This window comes from Cricetulus griseus, chromosome 3 (genome assembly GCF_003668045.3).
Source record: "Cricetulus griseus strain 17A/GY chromosome 3, alternate assembly CriGri-PICRH-1.0, whole genome shotgun sequence".
Taxonomy (NCBI): domain Eukaryota; kingdom Metazoa; phylum Chordata; class Mammalia; order Rodentia; family Cricetidae; genus Cricetulus; species Cricetulus griseus.
This window is the reverse complement of record NC_048596.1, coordinates 198228949-198244829: the sequence shown is the minus strand read 5'-3', so window position 1 is coordinate 198244829 and position 15881 is coordinate 198228949. Positions and strand designations below refer to the sequence as shown.

General features: G+C 47.3%; 2 protein-coding genes across 9 annotated transcripts in view; one reads left to right on the top strand and one right to left on the bottom strand.

The window, feature by feature from the left end:
- Positions 1-3626, top strand: part of Zcchc14 (zinc finger CCHC-type containing 14) — a 55870-nt gene extending 52244 nt beyond the window's left edge. For 5 of the 8 annotated variants that reach the window (XM_035442723.1, XM_035442724.1, XM_035442725.1 and 2 more), the window contains one exon: positions 1916-3626. In XM_035442723.1, the coding sequence (XP_035298614.1) occupies positions 1916-2184 (269 nt within the window). In that variant the 3' untranslated portion in view covers positions 2185-3626. Of the gene's footprint in view, positions 1-1089; positions 1331-1915 lie in introns of those variants that run through there. The other 3 variants (XM_027410702.2, XM_027410707.2, XM_027410703.2) reach the window with 2 other exon arrangements.
- A 1913-nt stretch (positions 3627-5539) lies between these two features.
- On the bottom strand, positions 5540-15053 carry Map1lc3b (microtubule associated protein 1 light chain 3 beta). Its single transcript, XM_027410708.2, has 5 exons — positions 14897-15053; positions 10308-10363; positions 7680-7786; positions 6908-7078; positions 5540-6015 (listed from the first exon to the last, which is right to left on the bottom strand). Exons 1-5 carry the CDS (start codon positions 14934-14936, stop codon positions 5940-5942), a joined length of 450 nt encoding a protein of 149 aa, XP_027266509.1. The 5' UTR covers positions 14937-15053; the 3' UTR covers positions 5540-5939.
- Between the last annotated feature and the right edge of the window lie 828 nt (positions 15054-15881).

Genomic DNA, 15881 nt, shown 5'->3' with positions numbered 1-15881 from the left:
AAATCGTAGTAAACTTGTTTTTAAAGCCAACTTATTTCAAGGGACCTGGGTTCAGTTCCTGTACCCATGTTAGGCCATTCACAACTGCCTGTAATTTCAGCTCTAGGGAATCCAGAGCCCTCTCCTGGCCTCTGTAGGCACCTGAACACATGAATACACAGAGACACATAAACACACAACACACACACCTTAAAAACAACAAAAACAAAAAACATGGCCTCAGACCTAAGCAGAGTGAGCTGGATGGAACTTGTAGGGCTGTAGAGCGGCCACTGATTGCTGTCACCTCCTGAAGATATGTGAAAATTAAGGGTGGGGCAGGCAGTTAAGGTTTCCAGCACAGCCGCCTCTGCTGGAACAAGGGACAGCTATATGCCCTTGTGTCTTGCTGACTGGCTGCTGCTTCCTTCCCCTTGTTTCTTATTTCCTATAGTTTGTCTTTGTTATTCAAATTTAAATATAACCACTGTATTATACCAGGCTTATTCTTTTGTTGTTTTATTGTCTGGCTTTGAACTCCTGTTCCTCTTGTCTTGGTCTCCAGAGTGCTGGGATTATTAACATTATTACCACACACCTGGATCACTAGGTTTACAATTGCTGTTTGTTTTGGAAAAATTACAGTAAAGTTAGGAAAGCTGATCCCACTTTGCCCATCCCTGGGTTCCCATCACCTCCATCTCAGATTATGCACAGTTCCTGTTGATCTTCACCACCTGGAGAGCGTTTAGAAGCTGAAACCTGTAATATGAGTGATCCAGTGGTGGTACAGGTGGCTGCCTCCCTTCCCAGAGCTGGCCTGCACCTTCTAAGTCCAGGCCTTTCCTGCCCACATGAGTGTGCTGCCAGCCTAGGTGCAAGGTTCATGTCCAGAGAAAGAGGTCCACGGCATGGAGAGATGAGCTGTGGTGCTCTCTTGGTCACTTCCAGAGAGTCTTGTAAACCCATGGCATCCAGCTGTGCATGAGAGTAGTCAGTCCTAAGTGGCAGCTCAGGGCAGATGGGTGGTGTGTGCACTTCTACAACTGACTCAGGCTTCACCCTCTTCTCTCTCTCTCTTCCTTTCTCTTTCTCTCTCTTTCTTTCCAGGAACTTTTAGGTTGAAATATGCCCCTCCAGCAGAAAGTCTGGACTCCACGGACTGATCCTTTTCTTTTTTTGGCAACAGAACATTTTATTAAGCCATGAAAATGACATAGAGAACTGAAGTCAAGTTGCTGTGGAGCCATGGAGACCTAAGGAAAATCACATAGAAAACTGAAGTCGAGTTGCTGTGGAGCTTAATATTTTTAACCCAAAGGTGCTTTACTTTACTATACTGGATAGAGAATCTAGCATAGAAGTGCGTCAAACTCGATTTCATTGCCAAAATCCTAGTTTGGAGCTTGATACAAGGATTGCCTAGTGGACGTCTCCACAGCAGTGATGTGGCCACCTCACTGTTATTGGAGTATGGAGACCTGTCTCCTGAAGATTGCTGGTCCTTCTAGGCTCACACCTAAATTCCAGGGCAGCTATGCACGGCCTGAGTCAAGACTGCAGGTCGGAGTTCTCTCAAGTGGAGTTCCCCAGTCTGATCCAAGACCCCCTTTTGGGCTAGGAAGTGCCAACTGAATTTTGCCATTTCCTAGAGTGGGAGCCTCATATATGGCTTCTTAAGGATTGCACTACCTGACAAGGACCTCTTCAGTCTGAGAGGCAGACTCTTCTAGGACCCAACAATGTAGGGGACTCCATCAGTGGGCATTGGAGTTGGCACCAGCAGGCTGCTCGGCTTAGTACACCCAGAGGTCACAGGGTGTCCTTCTGCAGACACTTGGAGCAGTTCCAGGTTTTTAATATTTTTTTCTGTAAACAAATTTACACAATATTAGTAGATAAGACATAGCTCACTCTTGACAACTTCGTTTCTAAGGGTCCAAGTCCCAGGGAATCCAGTCACCGAGGCTTGAGACCACCCCTCCCATTGGTGGCTTTGAGCCTGCTCTCTCCAAACAAGAACCAACTCCTGAGGACATGGGAATGACTGGACTTTGTGAGTTGGCTGTGACCGATGCTCCTCATTCTTCAGGAAGCTGGCAAGTTGTCATGTCTCAAATGGCTTCCCCAGGACCCCAGCCCCAGAGCTCACTGCAGATGAATTCACACTTGAGACAAACATTCAACAGTAATACAGTCCTGTGATTTATGAACAAAAGACTGGAAACTGTCAGCTTCTTTTGTGTTAGACTGTGTGTTGATAGTTAATTCCGTTAAAATTGCCTGGAAAACTTCAGTAGAGAGATGCAAGACTCCTCGAAACCACTCACCAGTTAACAGTCCAGACCAGGGGTGGGGGTGGGCCCTCACTCAGCAGGGTATGAACATTTCAGCCCACCACAGTGGAGGCATGAGGGGCTTAGACCTTCAAGGTTAAAGGGAATTTTATGCTCAAATAACATTATTTAAAATGCTGAAGCCTTCGGTGTTAAAAAAAAAAAAAAATAATGGTAAGATCTTGCCAAGGATTTTCCAGCTTTGTATTTATGGAGAAGAAAGTCTCAGTCCTTAGACCATTCTTCAGATGGGACAATCACCCTCATGCAAAATTAGTGTAAATCACAAAATACCCTATAACTGGAGGCACTATGATGCAAGGCTTCATGTTCTAAGATGGGCTTTCTATCCGTGGAGACCCACACGGAAGGCTTGAGTGTTGTCGATTCTATGCAATGCAGGATTGATAGACCTCTGTTCTGTCCATGGCACACATATCACATCTGTTCTGAGGTGATGGTGATGAGGTGTTAGGGGATGCTCTGTTGATCTCTCACTCAGTAACACTACAAATGTCAAATACAAGAACTGACACAACTTTGCCTTAAAGAGCACCAGACTGGGATTGGTCGCATTGTGTTAATAAGGAAGACTTAGAGTGTTCATTGATGTTTACGATTTTAATATTTCTGAAGGCCGTTACAGTGGCCTGGATATGTGCTGAAAGCCAAACTTTTAAATTTTTTGGTTTTTTTAAACAAAGAAATATTTTAAATAAATCCTATTTCAACACAGAAATTGTTGAAAACTGTCTCATAGCAAAAGAAAAAAATCATATTTAAGTTTTTTGTTTTGTGGCCAGTATAGGGAATGGAAGTGTCTTGTTACCCTTTCAGCTGATAACCTGAAAGACAGCAGTCTGCTGTGGCAACTCCCACATGACTTGTGGTATTCAGCTGAGGCGGGCGAGCCCCAGCACCATCTCAGCTGTCCAGACGGCAGAAGTCTGTGCTGTGTCTGGAAGCCGCCAGTTGCTTTTGAAAGAGCTTATGTGGTGTGGCATTTCTGTGAAGCTGGCAAGGATTACATCACGCAAAGGAGCATGCACAACATGGAAGCATGGGCAGATGTTTGTAGGTGGGGCTCACTCCCAGAGCCTGTAGAGGCCATCAGCATGGCCAACACTTATTTCTTCGCTGGGAGACTCCATTGTTACACACCGAACAAACCAGCCCTTTCCAGTCATTTTCCCAAAACTGCTGTGTCAGGTGGCAGTGGTACCCAGGTGGGCATGGTCCTGGGACTGCAGCGTCAGTTCTAATCCCATGTTAACATCTCAGGGTAGGAAGTGGGATGTTCAGATAGGAGGGCACAATCTTGGGACAAAACAGCTATGTGACTTTTTTATTGTTTAAGCAAACTACTCAATTTTCTACCTTACTTTCTAGTTTCTGTTTCATGCTTGATAGTAAAAATTGGGAAGTGTTTTAATGCTGAAAACTCCTAACTTCTGAAGAGCACTGAGGAATGGGAGCTAGCTCTTAAAATAAAGACAAAATATTTCTTGAACATATATACAGTTGGATATTAGGAAACCAGCGGCATACTCATCTCCCAAAGATGACAGGAGCTGGCTGGTTAATACAGTAGTTAGCAGCTTCCGTGTGGAACTCCAGTTAGGCTTCCAGTCCTTTCTGCAAGTCAGCCTGGCTTGTATTACACGCACATGCAGAGGCATTTGCAATGGCAGTACCTTTGCCTACATGTGTGCCATGACAGTCCTTTGAGGACAGCCTGATGGGAACTGGGTCTCACTCTCCTCACTCCGTCCCTGTCACTCTTTCTGCTTCCTGGTATTTGCTCTGACATGTGCTAGTTTTACAGCTAATGGGTGACATTACTTGCTAAAGTCTTAAAAGGTTGCAGGGATTGTCTGCTCAACCTCATTCCCAAGGACAGTCTTGGGGAACATGAGCAGGGTTAGCTGTCCTTTCCAAAGCGCAGGTGACTCCCATAGAGCAAGTCAGGTGGCCATGGGGGTCCAGAGACTGGACTGCTGGCCTGTCCCATAGTGTGACGGTATGCAGCACCTGTAGTCAACACTTGGCAATATTTCAGAAAACCACATATTGTACTGGCAAGGCTGGGTCCAGGTCCCTGTCCTACCATAAGGGAGGCAGTGGCCCAGTCCTCAGCACAGGTCAGTTTTCACGCACACAGAGGAGGTGCTGGTACCAAGACTGAACCTTCAGAGTCTATTGGGCATATTTTCTTTTTAGGAATGAAGGACAATTCTCCCCATTTTTGAGCCATTCTTTTGTCAATTCTACAAAATTGCATGTAACTTTATAAATATTTTTAAAAGATATAGTTTTGTAAATATTTAATATTCTGCTAATTTGATTTTGAATTGTAAATGTCAAGTATTCTGTTTTTGGGGTTTTTATGTTTTATTATACTTTGTTAAAAAGGAAAAATTGTACATTTTTAGACTGTTTTTATGAGTAAATTTAATGTACGGAAAATAAAAATTTAAAAAAACTTAAGTGTTCACTGTTCCCAGATCTTTGGCCCCTTTCCCAGCTCAGTTCTCTTCTCCGGGTGAGGCACCTTCCTTCCCTCCTCCAGTTTCTGGAACTCTGCTTCTGCCAAGGTTCCCAGCTTTGAACAGTGGCCTCACAGTACAAATACTTAAATGGGTTAAAGATACTTCAGCTGCATGGTCTTTGACAGTCACATCCCTAGGATATGGTGTAGCCTGACTTGGTCTTCCAGGAAGGGGATCTGGTGACAGCACTGCCTGAGACTGACTTGACCAGTATTTGCATTGTGAGGGTTGCTGAGGCAGAGTACTACACTTGAAAGGCATGGCCACCAAAACCACCTCAGATCCAGATCTGTCCAGTTTCCCCTGTATAGTATTGGCAACCCCAGTGCAGCTCCTGGGCTGGCCTGAGGAGACTCTTGAACAGCTAAGCATTGCAGAGCTTCTATCTGCTCTAAGCTGAATTGCTGACACTCTCCCAAGTGCCAGCAGCTGTCCACATGAGTAAAGCCTCCCACACCACACTCATCCTTCGGTGTGTGTGCTCTGGTGGGCAAGACTGTCATGTGTCCCACAGCACTGACGTGTATCCTGACAGCTCGCACATCGGTCAGCTCTCCAGAGAATTTAAAAGCAGGAGCTAGTGGCAGGATATTGACTGAGGAGAGGAAGGTACCCTCCCCCTCAGCATACTGCAGGACCCAGTTCCCATGCTAACACCATAAGACAGCTCTCAGGACAGGTTCAATTGTGCCTTTATTCATTTAGTGCATCGAAGTGTACAGGTGTTCTATAAATGAAGGCCGCCCCTCTGAGCAGCGTTTTTAAAGCAGTATTACAGGAATCCTTATTGATCGCACCGTAGTTATAAAAACCAGGGACATATCGACGTACACAACCTACACAAGACAGGGTAGTTAGATAGAATGATGTAAATAAAATCACATTGAAAGCAAGTAGACAGTTGCATGCAGGGACGGGGAGGGGTGCCTGTAAGGAGCTTGGGCATCACGTGGCTATATTGGCTTCCCTCCATGACAGCAGGCAGTTCTGAGATTCTCAGATCACAAACATGAGTGAAATCACCAAAGATGGTCACAGTAGACCACATGCAGGTAGCAGGAAACAGTGGTTTGCTTTAGCTGGAACTGGCCATATCTGTCAAGAGTCTGTGTCTCCTGCTGCTGTCATCTTCACAGCTGAAACCTAATGTACTGACATGGAGTGGGAGAATCTCAACAGCTGTCTGATAGAACTACCCTTACAAAGACAGTTATACACTTGTTAGTATTATCTATAGCTGGAAGCTAAATTCAGATGGAGTGCATCTGAACTTCAGAGTTGAGTTTACATTTGACAGCTGCGTCCTAATGCCAGCACTGCACACCTGCTTGCTCTCTTCCATGAAGCAGGTATGGGCCAGACAGAATCCAAACCAGGAGAAAAACACTTTGCTCTGCAGCCTACTTAGATGCTGGACCAAACGACCCTTTGTTCAAGGCTGGAACTGGCCTCTGAGCAGCGGTGAGTATCTGGTAGCATCTAGACAGCAGCAAGTAAGCATCCCTGCACTGTTGAGGGTGAACATGGTGCTGCAACTGGGGGTCAGGGCCAGGCTACTTAAAGCCATATCCTACACATCTAACCTGTTTTGGGCAAAGCTAGAGCCCTCTGGGGGCCCCTCTGCTAGACAACCTGGGCAGAGGAATTGCTTAGGCAGTCTTCTCTACTGAGTGGAAGCCCTTTTGGAGAAGGCAGCAGATCCCAGGAAAAGAATGTACCCCTGATGCTGCTGTTCCATTTTAAATCCCTACTGAGGAGAAAAATGTCAAAATAACTTGGTCTGTTTTATTGGCAACTTAAGATGCAAAGTATTTTATTTTTGAAACTTCTAAAGTTTGAACACAAGAGAGCCTAGTTTAGATGAGTTTCCAAGCTGAATGCGCTTGCATGAAGCTCAGTTTCTTGCTGACAAACAGTTCCTAACACCCTAGGTGGGCGCCTATATTCTGATCTGTGAATGGTAAGCTGACCAGCATCTGCTGGTAACATCCCTTTTTTCCTTGATAAGGGCTTAACAAACATTAGGCATTGTTCTAGTCTTACACAGCCAGTACTGTTCCGAATGTCTCCTGGGAGGCATACACCATGTACAGAAATCCATCTTCATCTTTCTCACTCTCATACACTTCAGAGATGGGTGTGGACACGCTCACCATGCTGTGCCCATTCACCAGGAGGAAGAAAGCTTGATTGGCGTTAAGCTGTAAGCGCCTTCTGTGGAGAGAAGACAGTGGGGAGACTCACTTTGGTCTCCATACTGTGCAGAAAAAAAAAAAACAAAAACTGATCTGGCAATCTAAGCAAGTCCACAGCCCTCTTATGTTACAGCCCTCAACAATGGTTGGAATTAGGGACTGGCTCTATACCTCAGGCCAGTTTGAAACTGCCATGCAATAAGCCATTAGTATTCAAAATCTACAACTGGCCTCAGCCTTCCAGGTTGCCAAAGTTCCGAGTCCACATTCTCTTACTAACTCCCAGTGTCCACAAACTTAAGTGTTCCTGACAGTTTACTAGCATTTGGGGGGTGGGTGGGGGTGGGGCCTCAAATTGGGGCCAGCAGCAACCCATCATACCTAGCAATATTTTAAAGAACCGTCATCTAGAATGTGTGCCCAACCGTTAGCCCTTCTGATGTGATATCTTATATAAATATGCTAGACTACATTCATAGCTGTCCTGAGATACATGCAGCTGCAGGGTGGACCCACCTGACTTTGAAGGACATGAAAGTAGGAGGGACCTAAGGCGGGCACCAAGATGGGGAAAGGAGAAATGTCCCTCAGGGAAATAAGACAAAAAAATGGCCAAATACCTAATAATCTTGATTAGCTCACTCATGTTCACATGATCGGGTACAAGGAACTTGGTTTTGTCCAGGACAGGCAGTTGCTTCTCACCCTTGTATCGCTCTATTATCACCTGCAAAGGCCAGAGACACTTATCAGTAGGCAACCCCGCCCCCCCATGCTGTGGCCAGCACATGCCATGTAGAGTGGCCCCAACCCAGTCTTCCCTTGGCTTCCCCATAGCACTTGTGACCAGTGTTCATTCACAGCTCTACCTGTGAAATGTGGCACAGGAAAGGTGGTAACAGGGCCACCAGGTACCCTTTTAGTTATTTAAACTGTTTGTGCTAGGATTAAAGGTGTATGTCTCCATACCCTGTTTTGTTTTTTTTTAAATAGTTTCATACCATAGCCTAGGATAGCCTTTAGCTCATGGCTATTCACCTGTATCAACCTCCTATGTGCTAGGATCATAGATGAGCCTTATACTCAGCAATATATACAGCCATAGTTTTATAGATCAGATGGTTGTGAGCTGCCATGTGGGTGTTAGGAATCAAACCTAGGTCCTCGTGAGAGCAAGTACTCTAAGCCACTGAGCCATCTCTCTACCCCCAAAATAATTTTTTTGTTCCCTGAGATTTTTTTTAATTATTTTTTTTACATTCCAATCTCAGTTCCCCCTCCCTCCTCTCATCCCCCCAATCTGCTCCAAGGAGACAAAATAATTTTTAAGTAATGTTAAAAGCAGCCGGGTGTGGTGGCCCATGCCTTCAATGCCAACACTCAGGAGGCAGAGGCAGGTCTGTGAGTTCAAGGCCAGCCTGGTCTACAGAGTGAGTTCCAGGACAGCCAGGGCTATTATACTGAGAAACTCTTTCTTGAACCAAATAGGTAATTAAAAATAAAATGGTAAAAGCTAGGTATGGATATGTGGCACATGTATAATCCCAGTATTTGGAGGCTGAGGCAGTGAACAAGGCAAATCTTGTTCACTGTACAGAGACCAGCCTCAAAAACAAAAACTAAACAAAAAGCTGCTACAAGATCTGAGCATCGATGAGCCTCAGAACCTCAGGCACCACAATTTCCAAGTGCCATGGATATCCACCCAAAGAACAGAAATCCCTGCCTGGTCGTGGCATGGCAGAGAGGAGCGCTTGTCTGAACATGCTCCCTGGATGTGACCTGCATGTGGTTCCTTGAAAGGCCATCTCAAGCTGCCATCCCCATCCTGGGAGATTGAAAACTCCATCCTGAAATGCTTGGAAGTGTGGAAATGCCAGCTGTGGGTGCCACATACCTGGTTTTATGAGGAAGGCCCTCCACCATCAAAGTGTAGAGTAGTGAAGGAACATATAAGAAAGACCTTAGCACTCTCTAGAAGGCCAGAAGCATGGGAACACTAGAGGACCCATTTCCTTGCTCAATCACTGTCCTGAGTCTGGCTCTGAGCAGGTTCCAGCCCCTTGTTGGGAATCCCCTTAGTGACACAATCATCTCCAGTTCCTAACTTACTTTCCTTTACTCCCCAATTTGGGAAGATGTACAAGGTATTAGAGGAAGACATGTGGCTAGCTGGTCTGAAAAAGTCCTCTGCCTTCAAGGTTTCCAGCCTGGAATGCTTGGGAGCCAGACACTATGGCCACCCTGTTCTCAACCATCCTAGCTCTCATGCTTGCTTGGTGTCATGAGAAGATGGGCAGCTCAGTTTCTGCAAAGATCCTGGAGTTACTGTAGAAAGGAACCACTGGTGTGTGCCCAGGTCACAGCCCTGCAGGAAGCTGTGTGCAAACCCTGGCAGGCTCAGGTGGCTGTGCTTCTTGCAAGTAGGTCTGACAGGCCCTCCAAATGAAGGACTGTTTCAGTCCAGGAAAATCTACTCATGGGGCCCTGCCCAGGAAATGTACTCCCAGGAAGCCTTACCTCCATGAGGACAGACTGGGAAATGTCCAATCAGTGCAGAACAACATGTCCCACCCCCCTCCACTCTGCAGCAAACACTCCCTTTTCAGAATGGTTTGATGGGGTTGGTGAGAAAGCCACACAGGGATACACCTGCAGGACTTGGCACTGGGGCGCACTTCTAACATAGACACAGCTGACATTCTGAGAGGCTAAGTCCTCTTCTACTGTGAAAGAGGCACCACACCAGAATTCCTCCAAGAATGGGACACTAGCTGTAGAACTGAGCCCCTATGAACCTTGGCCTGTCCATGCCTGACTTCACAGCTCTGTATAAGGACTACAACCAAGGAGCACAGCATAGGGGTTACTGATGGCTGGCTGTCAGCAAGACACTCAGTAAGTGGCTGAGAGTCATGTCCCTTCATCGCCTACAGAGCAGCCATGCCTGCCCGAGGACTACTAATTCCCACAGAAGTCATCCTTGTTTCCCTTGCAGTGGTGGCTGGAGTAGAGTTCAGTAGTCACATGCTCAAGCCCTGGGTTCAATCCTGGTAACACGGAGGAAAGAAAAGGCTAAGTTCTAGCTCATCTGTCCCTTTAATATGCACAAGAGCATCAATTCCTGATTAGGAAGGAAAGCATGTGGTTAGGGCTCTTGGTGTTGGTGGTTTCTTGGGGTGGGGGTAAGGGGTGTGGATGGGGAGTCCCCTCTTGCCCAGAAGTATCATAGCCACAGTAGAACCTACTGGGATTTTGGTGGGGTGCTGCTCCCGGATGAGCCGGACATCTTCTACTCTTTGTTCTGCAAGAAAGGAAGAGACGGTGACATCAGAGGCCATGCTACTAGTTGCTGCTGGTGGACTGCCCTGTATTGAGACAGGGCAGAGCAGTGAGGAGCCCTCTCCTTGGACTTCGGGTTTTGATCATATCTCACCACGGAGCACTGAGGCAGTCAGTGGGCCCAACAACAATGGCAAGTCTATCAGGCAGTTCAACATAGCCCAGAGGTTAAACCCTCATTTCAAGGGACTTACAAACCCAGATTTATAGTCCCACAGAACAGGTTAACTTTGTAACTTGGGGGGGGGGGGGATCCCAATCTCTCCTCTGATAACTTCCATCATTCCTGTCAAGTTTTGTTAATTTTTCAGTCCAATGTGGATAAACCAAGACTAAGGCATTTTTACTTAGCATTAAGTGGTACTATTCAGGATTTGTTTTATTTATTTTCTGAAATGGAGACCCTCTTGCCTGTGCCTGACTTGAGTTTTCTCAGTGCTGAAATTACAGCTGTGCACCTGGGCTACAGCTACAGTGTAAAACACTCTCAAAAAGCACTCCCCAAAATCACAACCCCACAGTGTGGTTTTGGAGCTAGGTTCTCCTGTAACACAGCTTGGCCTTAAACTCATGTAGCTGAGAATGACCTTGAACCACAAGTGCTGGACGGCCTAGAGCCAGTCTTATCTTCATTTTCAACAGTGTACCAGGCTTTCTATGCTAACAGAAAAAAGCCCAGGGCTCAGTAAGGCCATAGAGCTGGAGACACCACACTCATGAAGGAGGAGGTGATGTTAACAACAACAACCAAAAAAAAAAAAAAAAAAAAAAACCCGAACAGAACTATGACACTTTGGGTCAGACTCATGGTCTTTTGCAAACAGTGTTGTGAAAAATCTTGAGAAGGCTCCAGAAAAATGAAAATGTGACCAACATGAAGACACATTTTTTTGTGTCACTGCCAACTCCATTTGGGTTAAAAAAATTTTTTTTGATCACCTTTTAGAAAGGCCATGGAAATAACTCATGTTAAGCAGGGACTCAGAGATTAACAAGGAATATGGTTCCCAAGGACAAGGAAGAGTGGTTCTTCCTCTTGCAGAAACATGAAGGGCAAACAGCAAATTCAACTTCTATTCATAGTAAACTCAAGGGGCTGGGGATGTGCTTACTGACAGAAAGTCACTTGGTACATTTCAGGCTCTGCAAAAACAAGTCACCAGCATGGAGGGGCTTACCCTTTCACCTTCTCTCTCTGAAGAGCTGGCTGTGCTCTCTGCACCATTTCTCCCTGTCACCCCAAAGATGGAGTGGTACCATCTACCTATGGCTTCCTGCCTCTTTCCAGAAAAACCCTCCACTGTATCCCTGCTGAATACTCCAGGGTATAGGATAAGTCACTGCAATTAACTCATTCTAATTCTAACAAGTAGCTGCTTACATATCCGGCATACATTCCATACTTCCGGACTGCAGAGATGGCTCAACAGTTAGAAAGGAGAGCTGGCTCCTCTCGAAGAGGACCCAGGTTCAGTTCCCAGCACCCACATGTGGCTTACAGCCACTGTAACTCCTTTTTATGACCTCCATGGGCACTAGCAATGCACACAGTGCACAAACATACATGTAGGCAAAAGAACCTTAACTTAAGGCCCTAAAGCCCAACTGGGCAAGCTCTTTCTTTTTTTTCTTTTTTCTTTTTTTTAAAGATTTTATTTACTTATTATATATACAACATTCTGCTTCCATGTATATCTGCACACCAGAAGAGGGCACCAAATCTCGTAACGGATGGTTGTGAGCCACCACGTGGTTGCTGGGATTTGAACTCAGGACCTCTGGAAGAGCAGTCGGTGCTCTTAACCTCTGAGCCATCTCTCCAGTCCCAAGCTCTTTTTAAAAAATCAATAAAAATCACCAGGCAGTGGTGGTGACACAGGCCTTTAATCCCAGCACTTGGGAGGCAGAGGTAGGTGGATCTTTGAGAGTTCAAATCTAGCCTGGTCTACAAAGTTAATTCCAGGATAGCCAGGGATACACAGAGAAACACTTTTGAAAAACAAAAAACAGGTGTGGTGGCACACACCTTTAATCCCAGTAGGGAGATCTCTGTAAATTCAAGGCCAGCCCAGTCTACAGACTGTTCAAAATAACTAACCAACCAACAACAAAGAACCCTATATTATGTCGGGCGGTGGTGGCACATGCCTTTAATCCCAACAGAGACAGGCAGATCTCTGTTAGTTCCAGGCCAGCCTGGTCTACAGAGCGAGTTCCAGGACTGGTTTCAAAGCTACACAGAGAAAACCCTGTCTCAAAAAAACAAAACAACCCAATGAAATAAACAGATCCCTAAACTAACACATATTTAAGATGGGAACACTCAAACAGAGTCAGATTTGTTTTGTTTTTGTTTTTTGTTTTTCGAGACAGGGCTTCTCTGTGTAGCTTTGGAGCCTATCCTGGCACTGGGTCTGGAGACCAGGCTGACCTCGAACTCACAGAGATCCACCTGTCTCTATCTCCTGAGTGATGGGATTAAAGGCGTGTGCCACCACTGCCGAGCTAATAGTTGTCTTAAAGTAAACAAGAGACAAAACTGATGGCCCATAGCACTTGCTCAGCCTTTGGCTGGTTGCAGGGTTCCCTGGAAGAGTGGGGACATTTAGAGCATGCTGGAGGCCTCTGTAAGCAGACAGCTGCTCAGAGGCCAACAGTTTGTACTGGAGGAGACTGGTTCTTTAACTGCAAGGACATATTTATCATGCCTCTCTCCAGACACTAGCCCATGCACAGTTTCAGCACCTCAGCATCCCAAGTTCCCCCCACCCAGGCTTGTAGAGAAGATGACTAATGACCAAGTAAAAGTCACAACATGGCAGTGAAGTACTGTTAAGGTTCAAGCAAGTATTTTTCTAGTGCTTTGGAAGAACCGATGCCATCCCCAAACCCCTATTGCTTAAAATATCTCTCTCCACTGGGCCCAGCCCTGAGACACAGTTTAAGTTCCAGAAGCTACCTAAGTGTTTTGCTTGTTTTGAGAGGGAAGATCTCACTGTGAAGACCTGGCTGGCCTAAAGTCACTAAGTCAACCAGGCTGGGTTCAAACTCAGACAGGCCTGCCTCTGCCTCCCCAGTGCTGGGATTAAAGGTTTGACATGTAGTTGAATCTCATGGAATTCTTGATCTCCAGCAGACCTGTCAGTCCCAGAGGCTATTTATTTTGGCCCAGCAATTCACAGTAGCTTAGGACCATCCTGAAAAACCTGAGCACTGTGTTGGTCTCTCAGTAAATAAATGGATCACACCCACACCGCCCCAGGGTGGGGTGTGTGATCACTGTTGAGAGTGACCTTGGAGTCACTTGATTAGTTTTCTTTCTTACCCCCCCCCCCCCCACACACACACACACGGTTTCTCTGTGGCATGGCTGTTCTGGAACTTGCTCAGTAAACCAGGCTGGCCTTGAACTCAGATCTACCTGCCTCTCATTTAATCAGATTTAACTTGAAGTTGGACCTGTCTTTCTAAGAACCTGTAAGTGTGCCCAGCCTCCAGAATGTCTTAGTCCCCTTCCAGCACTGGGGATGATGGCTACTTACTGGAAGTGCAAGAATTTATGACAGAAAGCTAATGGGATTCTGCCACTAGGCGGATCCTGAGCTTCACTGCCCTAGGCCCCACCCAGGTTCTTCATCTACAAAGGGTCTGTTTGGGGTGAGCCCTAAATCCACCCAGTAAGCAATTCCGATAGAGGAGACTTCAGAGCTCCACCAATCGAAATACTTTTAAACGGAGAAGCAAGACTGGGCTTGGCCTCCACAAGGGGGGACCTCCAAACAACATCTGTATGGCAAACCTCTAAACTCTGTGCCCAGTCAGGACCACTAAAGTCAGAAGCAAGGAAAACAGCAGCCATCAGATCCCCGCGCTTTCTTCAGAAGAGCTGGGGCAGGGAGAGATGAAGGCGAACTCGGGGTAAACACCTAAAACGCATTCTACGGTAAAGACAGATGGAACACTGGAAGGTTCACCCTCGGCCACTCTGGATCCGGGTCCTAGCTAATATGCTCGTCTCACTTTTCCCACCCCCAAACCCCCTCTTACTCCTTTCTTGATGCTGTTCCAGAATAACTAAAGATCACTACAAGCAAATAAAATAGCTGTCAAATATCCGTTATGAGACAAAGGCTGTCTCTCCTACACAAACGTCCCCGGGCGACTGCCGAAACAGAGGCGGCTGGGTCCTGCCCCGGGGCTTGCGGGGCGCCCAGACCTGGAGCCCACTAAGGCCGCAGCTTCTGTACTCTCCGCCACCTGGGTCGGGTTTCCAGTCCCGTAGGGGACGCCGAGACCACAGACGACCCAGGTGACGCGCCGGGCTCGGGCTCGGGCTCCCCAGGGGACTGAGCCAGCAGGGACCGCGAAGCTGGGGGATGGAGAGGGAGACCCCTCCGGCCCCTGCCGCGTCCCGGCCCCTGACACCACGGGGATCCCGACCACCACCCCTCACGACACCACCCGGATCTCCCACCGCAGGGCCCGCGGCGCGCACCGAAGCTGCGGCGCTGCTTGAAGGTCTTCTCGGACGGCATGGCGCGGGGGTCCGGAGTCGAAGGCTCTTGCTCCCGCGACGGCCACTTCCCTTGTGTCTCCTCAGCCCGCAGCTGAGTCAGGTGACTCGCGGTACGTCAGCGAGGGCGGGACCAAGGGCGGCCCCGACAACCGCCATGACTGGAGTGGCGGAATCCAGGGCGGTGCGCGTGCGTGCCAGCGGCCAAGAAACTATCTGTTCTGCGCGTGCGCCGGCCAGGCTGGGCGATTGCTGGTGAGCTTCAGTTAAGGGTCTGTGTGCTTCCCTGGGCCTGGTTCTCTCGTAAGGTGGAGACTTGTAGAAGCCATTCCGCCTCTGCCCACGCATGGCCCTGCCAGTGCCCCAGTTCCCAGTGCCCGCCCCTTTGCTGACATCATTTGACATCCCTAAATTCTCCAAAAAAAAAAGCCTACTTGAGGTCTGGTCTGCTAAATAATCTATAGGTTTACAAACCCCAAAACGACTGGAGAGTTTTTGTTGATCTTGTGGCACCTTCCCCTGCGTGCCCTGTGCGACCATAAACACAAGTATGTACTCTAGGTTGAACTTGAAGAAAAGCCAGGTCTCAGGAACTCCAGACTTCTAGGGGTAGGTCAAGGTCAATTACGCGTTCCAGCAAAAAGTTGATGACCCCACCTAGAGTTCAACACTTTCATTTCCCCTTCCTATAAAAGCCCCATTGTGTATCTGAGCTCCTGAGCATGGAGTTTGGGAGGCATGGCTCACCTAGACTTCCCAGGGTGCCAGTCCATATGTAACCTTAATTTCCTTCCCACCACTTCTCCTGGAACACCAGCAGAAGAGTGATCTAGCCTTGATCCAACTTGGGAAGTCTGGGAGAGAGAGTTCTGTCCGGAGCCTTCTACCTCAGCTGTCCCTTCACTGACAGATACTTTTACCTCAGCTGACCCCTGGGTGGCTTTATCACAGGCCTGTCCCCACTTGG